General features: G+C 34.0%; 1 protein-coding gene across 1 annotated transcript; it reads right to left on the minus strand.

The window, feature by feature from the left end:
- Positions 1-1,796: 1,796 nt before the first annotated feature.
- LOC114267983 (cytokinin riboside 5'-monophosphate phosphoribohydrolase LOG3) lies at positions 1,797-7,617 on the minus strand. Its single transcript, XM_028209086.2, has 7 exons — positions 7,291-7,617; positions 6,715-6,812; positions 6,504-6,534; positions 5,405-5,504; positions 2,864-2,934; positions 2,631-2,774; positions 1,797-2,153 (listed from the first exon to the last, which is right to left on the minus strand). Exons 1-7 carry the CDS (start codon positions 7,408-7,410, stop codon positions 2,061-2,063), a joined length of 657 nt encoding a protein of 218 aa, XP_028064887.1. The 5' UTR covers positions 7,411-7,617; the 3' UTR covers positions 1,797-2,060.
- Positions 7,618-10,451: the final 2,834 nt, after the last annotated feature.

The following is a 10,451-nucleotide window of genomic DNA, read 5'->3' on the forward strand; positions in this document are numbered from 1 at the left end:
GGGCAAAAAGAGGCCCCTCCCCTTCTCCATTCCAATTGACCCAAATTGGGCCCCTCCAATTTGGTCGTTGGTTGGACTGATGTTTGATGAAATGTCTATTGCATAATTTGCCCCCCACCCCAAAATACCCTGAATGAACGACACGTGGCCTCTCATAATTATTTTATTTTTATATTTTTAAACTTTCCTCTGCATCTCAATGCACAATGAGTCATGATAGATACCTCCTCTAATCACCACCCCACAACCCCACAGACACGTGGCGAGTGGTGATTGGAGGAGCAGGAAAAAAAGAAAAAAAAAAAAAGAAAATGTAACCAATGAGAGAGAGAGGGGGTTAAAGGGGTGGGAGAAAAATGGGGCATGAAACATTTTTGATGCAGAATATATGAAAACAGTGTCTTTCCATACAAGGATAAAATTGTGTAATAATGTATATTTGACACTTTACAAATCTTGCAGTATCGGGAGTCTCATGCACTAAAATTGTATGTTTTTGTCAGCACACACTGTCCTTCATGAGTAAACAATTGAAAATACTTAGTTCTAGGAAAGAAATTTACAGTACAACTAAGTAGAATCATGGGATTAAACTTTAAAACAAGATTTGGGCGATGGAAATCACCAAAGCGGTGATGGCTTGATTGAACTTCAAGGCATTAAGAAACCATTAAAAAAAGATAGTTTATTAACGATCCAATGATCTTGATTGATTCCTTCGCCATTAGAATTGCAAGTTGGTTGTGCTTATTTATTTATTATTTTCTACAATATATTGCCCTTTGTAATTAACCAGTAAAAAATCCTTTGAAAGCCTTTTTTTTGGTATAAAAATTATGTTTGTAGATCGTTTTTTTAAATTTTTTTCATGAGGTGGTTTTTACCTTCCAAGTAAACTAGAGTTATGTTTCTTAGGTTCTCTCTGTTTCTTTCATCTTGAAGAACTATACATGGAATTCTATTCCTTAGAAAATCAAGTGACAATGATACTGTTAAAAACTAAAGCCACCTTGATGTGTCTTTTATTTTGGGGTTAGTTATACTTTTTATCCCAATAATTTGATCTAAATTTCACTTTAATCCTTATAGTTTTATATTTAACAATTTGATACCTACACTTTAAGTCTAGCTTCAATGTAGTCATTCTATCCAAATTTGAGATTAAATTTAATAATTTTTAAACACCGTCAATTTTCTAAAGTGACAAAAAAATTAACAGAGCCTGATAAGGGTTATTCTCAAAAGGATCTATCACCTCTCCCTGTTAAAATGATTTGATCCACCCATTTTACAGTTGCACTTATGCCAATGCTTAAGCAAATAGGGGTAATGTATATTCAAAGTGTTCTCTGTGTTTGCAGGGCTAATAAACTTACAATGTAACGATCAAATTGTTTAATTTGAAACTATGAGGATTAAAATGAAATTTAAATCAAACTACATGAATGACAAGTGCAATTAACTATTTGTTTTATATTTCAATCTCCCATCAGCAGGAAAAAGTTTACTTGGTTACCACCCATCTTTTTGCCCCACCTTTTTATATGGGGAGCTACAAACACACCCTCCCTCTCTTTACATATATAGAAACTAGCAAATGCATAAAAAAAATTTTAAGTGCATAGAATCTAATCATAGAACCGAACTACACCCTATATCCTAAGCGCACAAAATTCGATTATAAAATCGGATACAACTGTTTCACATGGATAAAATCTAATTTTGTAATCGAATTCTGTGCACTTAGAATTTTTCAAACACAGGTCATTCCATAATAAAAACAGTAAAAAAAAACAAAGGAAAATACTTCAATGGTTACAATTAAAAAGGAAATTTCATATGCATCTAGTACTTACAAGTTACAACTTAAAAAAGGAAACCAAACTTCCATTTGAAGGGAGTAGTCAAACTTCATACTGAGGTCATTTTCCAGCGTTAATTTACAAAAAAAAAAAAATTCCCTTCAAATCAAAAATATCATATTTTTCTTTTTTAAGTTAGCCTTTTTTGCATTGCAACATCTCCATCTACTACACTTTTCTAAGAAGCAAAATCCATTTTCACCTAGAAATTTCAAATGTTTGAGGGTAACCAAGCCGCTCTATCTCCCAGCTCAACTTCGAAGCAACTCGTTCATGGCGAGGAACATACTCCTATAATAACAAAAAGGTAAAATATAAATAACGATATCTGATTTTTCAACTAACATCTTCATTAGTAGAAGCAAATATATCAGAAAATAATCATTCTGAAGAAGCAAACACAATGACACTTCCTATAATATGCATTATTCATTGCTATAAAAATGAGATTCATTTTTTATCTGAAAATCAAGAATCTGTATATAAATGCAATGAAAATCGTGTTCATATGGTTCCAAATATCCAAGGGAAATTGGAGAGTTGGTCAGATTTTGGTAGAAAAGAAAAGGGATACTTCACTTGCCAACAATTTCCAAGGCCAATAAACTATTATGCAAAACTTTTGTCATTTTAATGCCGAATAAGTATTTAACTATTTGATGCAATTGTCAAAACACAACTAGAATACGCCTGCTAATTTGCAGTAGATATGAGAATTTAACAGAGAAAAGCAAATGTGGAGATGAAGATTTTCCAATAGATTATAACCTCTAGTTTCTTGACTAATTCCCTTGCTGTTGGAGCAGATACAATGATGTGCCGGGCATTTGGACTTATGAAACCTTCTTCCACGGCTTTGTCAATAAATGACAGTAGTGAATTATAGTATCCATCCACATTCAGCAATCCCACCTGCAAAAATGCCAAAAAAGAAGGCAGAATCTCAAATTGCAGCGATCACCAATGAAGGCAGAATCTCAAATTGCAGACAAAAGTATTACCGGTTTATCATGTATGCCTAGTTGAGCCCATGTTATCACTTCAAGTAGCTCCTCAAGAGTCCCATAACCACCTGCATGTAATATAACATCAGTTTTCTTAATCCCGGGATTATTAACAGTTTATTTATTAAGAGCTCAAAAATAATTGCCTTCTTTTTTTATAATTTGTTTTCCAAACACAATATAGAAAATTGAGAACTTCACCTTACACATCCTTAGATAGCCCAAGAAAATTTGGTCAGTCTGAGGTTATTGGTCAAATTATTAACTTTGCCGTTGCTTAAACTACAATTGCAAGACTATCAGAGAATCTAAGGACAAAGGCATCTAACAAACTAACACTGCAAGCATAAATCTTTTGTAGCGTTGAGCGAACACAATCACTTGAGCATAAAATGGTTTTACAAACATGAATTTACTGACTGTTCAATCATTTGATGGTTAGACCAGAATTACTCTGTAACTAAGAATGATTACAGTCTATTACATTCCATTTGGTGGTCATCATGGTCTCATGGCATTGAAGATGGTTAGGTGACCGGTTGGCCACAGCCTTTTTACATTTTCCAAAACTTGGTATTTATTGACCCCATAACCTTCTGGCAACCTAATCAGGTCATAATGTCTCTCAAACTACTATGTAACATAATTTCATTATTTATTCATTTTTTATGTTTTGCCTCGTGGGAGTGGGACACAATACATACCCATACATTTTTCCATGAGTGTCCAAAATGTTTTGCTAACAACACTACATTTATTTTGGCCGGGGCCCACGCTCTCCAACAAGATAAAGATAGTATTGCATATGCATTATGAACCCCCTTTTGTGATTTTTTCTTATTACACTGGTCTCTTTTGAGATTTGAAAAGAATACAACCATCTCACCAATTTTAAAATAATTACACTAATTTCCCTTTTTATAAAGCTAAATGAATCAGAGTCAATGCAAAGAAAAATCATTGGTTAGTCCAAGGGCGCCACGTGACCATACCCCTTACCAATCATAATTCACAATGTCCCCTTATGTTTCTCAATCACCCAACACAATTTCGTGAGTCCCACTCCCTCCACCAATCACAACACTGTTGGGGCATCACGTGGTGTTGCCCCAAGACCAACCAATAACTTCTCCAATGCAAGTAGTGTGAAAACACAGAAAAACAAAATAAAATATACATTTCAATCTAAAAGATGACATCATTGTTCCATCTATATGACTAAGAATTACTAATGAAAATGGGCTAAGCATTATGTGAATGAAAGCCTTAGGCAAGCTCAATGTAATAAACAATGAACTACTTGTGGGCTTACTATATATTCTCCAACCTCGGGGGAAGTTAGTGTAATTAACTCTTTTTATTTGGATAGGTAGAATTACTCTTGGGGAGTTAGGAGGGGCTGGTTGAGTTGCAACCTATCAATAGTAAAATTACTGGTTTACCCCAACAGTTTTTTTCCCCATCTTCACAGTTCAACCACATTAAAGGACTGAACACAACAGGATAGGATGAAGACTAGAAGGGTTGAACACGACTCCTTGTTGGGTGCAGAACCCTGGTGCTATTTGGCAAAAACTACTTGATCAAAGTGTAACTTTGCATCTCCTCCTGACTTCTTTATCCTTAATATGGTAAAGGAAAGTTTTTGTCATCAGAGGCTATTAAAGGAAAAAGGGTCATACAGAGGAGTAAACAACAGAAGTACGTTATTCAGGATCAGAAGCTCTAATTTTCAGTGTAAGATGTTGATGGGTCAACAAAGCAGGGTTTGAAAGGATGCCCTCTAATGATGTGCCTTGGGGTTTGTGAGGAAAAGTTCAGAGCTTGTGATCATTTAGGCTTCACACAGTTCCTTTCACAGCATTACCAACAGGTCCAATACCATAGATAGTAGTCTTTTTTTGGGGACTGTTATAATGCCTCTCATTTTCATTTTTCATGTGTTTTTCTCTCTCACAAACTTGTATCAAACAAGTAGACAGCAGTTTCTTGAGGAACAAGGTAAGCCAAAAGGCCTATGTTTGACTTAGGGCTTGTATTTTTTTAATTTTTTTTTTGAACAGGACTCGGGACTTGTTTGGTTCAGCTTATTGGAGTTACATATAATTTTATTTAATTTTTTTGAAAATATGTGTACATGTATTTACTTATAGTTTATGAGGTATAAATAGTTCAGATAAACTAAAAAAAAAAAATTGATTAGTTGAAAGCTGAATAAAGGGGGAATTTAGTTTTTACTTTTTAATTATCAGTTTTCTTAAAATTAAAAAAAGTAACACCAAACATCTCCTAAAGGACTTCCACTTACTTTTTTTCATTTTATAGTATATATATGCTTTCTTAAACGAAGAGACAAACATAGAATTAAACACGAATTAGGTGGCTTTTAGCAACTCTAGAAAGAACCAAAACAGGAGAGATATGGTCAAAATCTTTTATGCTAGAATTAGAAAAATAAAAGAATCTGAAGGCCTTTGGCTTGTGTTGATTTGCTTTAGAATTTTAGTGCAAAAAAGTCAGAATATTTTTTCTACTAACCAGGTAAGGCAATAAAAGCATCTGAGTGCTTAGCCATCTCTGCTTTCCTTTGATGCATATCTGCAACTGCCTTCACTTCCCCTACTGTCTCACCAGTCAACTGCAAATGGGTACCAAAAACCCAGAAAGCAATGTTAAAAAAACTGTAATCTTTTTAGTGAGAGAGAGAAGAGAGAAGAGAGAGGAGAGAGAAAAAGACTGCAAATTTGTATTGATTGTTGTGCACTTGTGCAGTGAAGCAATGATGAGGCTTTCAGGAATGGTGCACTTAATCCAAATCCATGAGTCAGCATTTCCAGAGCCAATAGTAGACCACCATATGGATGTGTGGTATTATATATATGTATAAATATAAAGAATTTGAATCTTACATAAAAAGCCAAGAAGAAAAAACACAATGAGGAAATGCTCATAGCTATGTATCACAAAAGGTAAAATAAGAAAAAACATTTGAAGCCCAAAAATATATATAAAAGGGTGAAGTACTTGGACAATACTATCTAATATGGTGGTGTGAATGTCAAAAATATCCCAAGAACCAAAAGGAAAAACAATATTACAAAGTAAAAAAGATTAACTTTAAACAAAACTCATGAGCAATATATTAATGCAAAAGGAAAAGAAAGTAGCTTAGACAAAAAGAAAGAAAAAGAAAAGGTTTGAAAAGAAAGGAAGCAAGATAAGAAATAACAATAGAACTACGCAAATTAGTGGAAAAAAGAAAAATAAAAGTAGATTAGTGGTGGTTTCTTTGGTCAATAATTTTGTCTTCAAATTTTTTAGTCTCAATATTAAGATTTTAAACGTCAACTAGTACGTATCATATTGTCCTTGTTATTCATTAATATTGGTCATATTGTCTAATATTGACTGTATCGCTAATACGAATATATATCCCAATACTTTTATTTAAAATCACACCGAATACACTCTCAACCGCTAAATCATGTAATAAACGCGAGTCACAAATTTAAAGTATGCATTATAATAAGAGAGTAGAAAGATTTGGGATCAGAAGATTTGAAGCCATTTTTCTTTAATCAATTTTAATTTAAAATAAGAAAAGGTCTAAGACTTTTTTGGGATGTATCAGATATACCTCTCGAGGCATGAGCGTCTTGGGAATAACTCTGCAAGAGAGACAATAACATGACAAAATAAAAATTAATTGTAATAGGGACCAAAACCAGTAACAACTACAGACCCAACTCATTGATCTTGCTACTTAAAATGTATTTCTTTATTGCTATTTTTAATTTTGTTTTGAGATTTTTGAGATCAAAATTGAAGTGGAAGAGAAGGAAGCTCACCCAATGACATGCCTACCACCATCATGAACAGCGTGTGAAACCAAACCCATTAAGCCTATACTTCCACCTCCATAAACCAGATCAATGTTCCTTGAAACCTTCAAGAGGCCAAGTCAAATCAGCCCAAACAGTGTGTATAAGCAAATCTTTTGGAAGAAAATAGTTTTTTTAGAGATCAAACATGGATATATGATAAACCCATTTGAAATAAAACTAGACCCTAATGGGGCAGATTAAACCCTCTCAAGTTTGCACAAATGTAAAAAAGAGAGAAAGAGGTACACAGTGAGAGAGAGAGAGAGAGAGCGCTCTGTTTAGAAACAGAGCTGAAAACATTGATTATTTCTAAATGAAAAAAGACCTATGAACCAACTTACAAACAGATTTACATGATTTCAAGAGAAACCTACATCAAATCCAATAGAGAAAAAGCGTGAGAAACACATTTCAAACAAAACCCAAGAGCCAAAACAACATTTGTCAACAACCCAAGTGAAGAAAGGTCCCAAAAAGAGAACACCATGAAACCCCCATAGAAGAAACAGAGGCATTAATGGCATGAAAGCAATAATATACCAATTCCTTGCCAAGCTCAATAGCAGCATCTTGGTAGCTACTTTTCTTCCCCTGGCTACTCCCACAGAAGACACAAACCCTCTTGAACTTGGATTGCTTCATTTCACTCTCTCTGTCCATTCTTCTTCTTCTTCTTCTCTCTCTCTCTGTCTCTCTGTCTCTCTCTCTATATATATATATATATATATTTGTCTCTATCTTCTGCACGTTTTGTTGGTTAGAAGAAATTACAATTGCCTTAGAAAAAGGAAGAATCTGCCCCTCTCTCTCTCTCTCTCTCTCTCTCTCTCTGTCTCTCTCTTCCTGTTCTGTGTATTGCTCTTGGTACATATGCCTATATATGCTATAGCTATGCATATAAAAAGTCACTAAAATTTTTGGAGTCTTTGCTTAACCACTCCTTGCTTGGTGCGTCCTCACCATTGAGCGTTTGTAGACCTTATCGCACATCAGTACCTTGGCACGCTTGTATCCCTATCACGTGAGAGCCGAAAACACTGGCACCCACACAACCCTTATAGGGCTTGTTTGCTTTCAAAAGTGGATTGAATATGATGGTTAGTATAAGAATTGTTGGTAAAAGAAATTATTAGCGAGTAAATTTAAAAAAATTATATATTTTATGATTATAGTAAGAATTTATATTTGTTTTGTCATTATATGATGGGGTTAGTTATATGAAATTTCATAAATAGCCTTAATATTTTATATATAGAAAAAATTGTTGAAAAATTCAATCTAAAGAAGGTATAAGGCATGGGTTTGGGATGGTTGTTGTGCGGGGGTACAGCAGCCACTGCAGTGCAGCTAAATGGGCCTATTTTGGGGCACAATTCAATAATCTGAATCGTTTACATTTTAGAATACATCAAGTAGAATATGCTTGCAAACAATCAAGTTAATCAAATATCGTTTACCCATTCATTTACTCACATTTGTATTTGCAAAAATAAATAATAATTATGATTTAAAGTGTTAAAATGAATACAAATGTAAGTGGATGAATGGGTAAACGATATCCGATTAATTTGATTTTTAGAAGACATGTTTTACTTGATGTTTTCTAAAATATGAACGGTTCAGATTATCGAAATGGACCCCCGCATAGCAGCCACCCCAAACCCATAAAGCATTAAGTCCCATGAATATTTTTTCTTGATAAGAAATACACTCTCTATAAAATATTATGGTAAGAAATACATTTTATTATTTTTGAAAACATTTTATTTCTAATTTTTCCCTTTAACCTATCTGCTTAATTTTTTTTATCTGTTCAATTTGTCTCTATCTATTAGATTATTTTCTATCTGTTCAAATCATTTTCCTATCTATTCATTTTTATTCTGCTCAATTTTATATTTTATCTGTTGAAGGTCTAATCTGTTGATTTTTTTTTTAGTAGTTCAATTTTTTTATCTGTTCAATTTTTTTTTATCTGTTAAAATAACAATTTAATAGATAAATGTAGAAACAGATCTAGAAATGGGGCTTAGAGAAGCCGCTGTAAGGAGAAGTCGATAGGGCGAATTGGAAATTGTGATTGAGCTCGTGGAATCCATGGATGGAAGAGTTTTGAATCTAAAAACCCTAGTTTGTGTGTGAATATTGAAACCTTTTATTCCTCCTCTAACTTTAACCCTAACCTTAACCGTAAGACTAACCTTAATCTCTCCCCAATTGTAACCTCCAAACTTGAACTCGCCAACACCGACGACAGCAGCACTAGCATAGATAACGACGAGGATGTCGGAGACACGCAGATCGAAATTTGCGTCATTCAAGTTCCAGATGATATGGATTAAGCCCAACAACAGACAACACATAAAAAGAAGGGGATGCACAAAGATAGAGGAAGAACGTAATCACAACAGCAGTACTAATAGTAGTAGTAGTAACGGTTTTTTGGATACCAGAAAATTGAAGAGATCGGTATGGCTGATGAAGTGTCCACTGGTGGTAACAAAGTCATGGCAATCTCAATCTCACCCTCATTTCGCCGCCTCCGTCGATTCTCAACCTATCGCCAAGGTTGTCATCTCTGTTGATGCCCTTCGCTTAGACAATTTTTCTTCACTCCAAGTAATTCCTTTTTATTTATCTCCTTCAAGGCCTCACGATCGATCTTGTCAAGGTTCTTGGTCTTGATGAAGATGTTTGATTCATCGTCAATGAGGGTTTGGTTATAAAGGATCTTGGTGAGGAGGGTTTGGTTGCCCTAGATGCGATCTGGACTCGATTCAAAGGTACTGGGTGATTTGAATACTAGATCCGGAAGTAAGGACTCTAGATTGACTTCGATCTGACCATCGGTGACGCTGCTGACGGCGGTAAGAGAAGCGACAAAGGGAAGAAAAAAAGAGAGATAGCGGGAGAGAAAAAGAGATATAGAGAGAGAAAGAGATGATGATGAGAGAGTAGGGTTTGGAGAAATAAGGGGTTGAGAAGAGAGAATGGTGTATATGTATATAGATAGTTTGGTCATTTTACCTAAGCATGTCCTTATGGACAAAATATTTTTGAGCCTGGACCTTTGGACAAAGAAAATCCAAATTTAGACCTTTGGATAGAAAGCTTTTATATATATATTTTAATTTTAAAAATTATATTTTATAAACATATGTTTTGTTGGTACTATATTATTTTATTATATTTTAATATTAAAAATTAATTTTATATTAAATTATTAATATTAATAAATTTAGCAATAAATACAAGGGTAAAATAGTCAATTTCCTATAGTCCTAAGGGATTCATTTTTTAAACTATTCCTCTCTTTCAAGGCCTTTCATAGTTAAGGGACAACAAATCCGGTGGTTCATATTGAAAACAAATATGACAATTGTTATCTCCTTCTCACTGTCAATCTAATCCCGACACCTATCTCTAAAAATAAGTAGGCCTTTTAACTCTAGGGTTTCGCTGGTTTCAAGTCCATTATAAAATTTTCTTATATATTAATAAAAAAATTTAAAACAATATTTATCAATTTCTGTATTTCGAAAAAAATTTCTCTCGTGAAAGGCATATTTAGTTTTAGCAAAGCAAAGCAAGGCCTCCTGTCCATGACCGCAAGCATCCAATACTTTGTGCCATGTAGGAAGAGGTAATGGCAAGTGTTACATGTGTCCTTTTTCTTATTGATTGCCGTTCACATATAAGTC

The sequence above is a fragment of the Camellia sinensis genome, chromosome 10 (genome assembly GCF_055761805.1).
Source record: "Camellia sinensis isolate YWXY chromosome 10, ASM5576180v1, whole genome shotgun sequence".
Classification (NCBI taxonomy): Eukaryota; Viridiplantae; Streptophyta; class Magnoliopsida; order Ericales; family Theaceae; genus Camellia; species Camellia sinensis.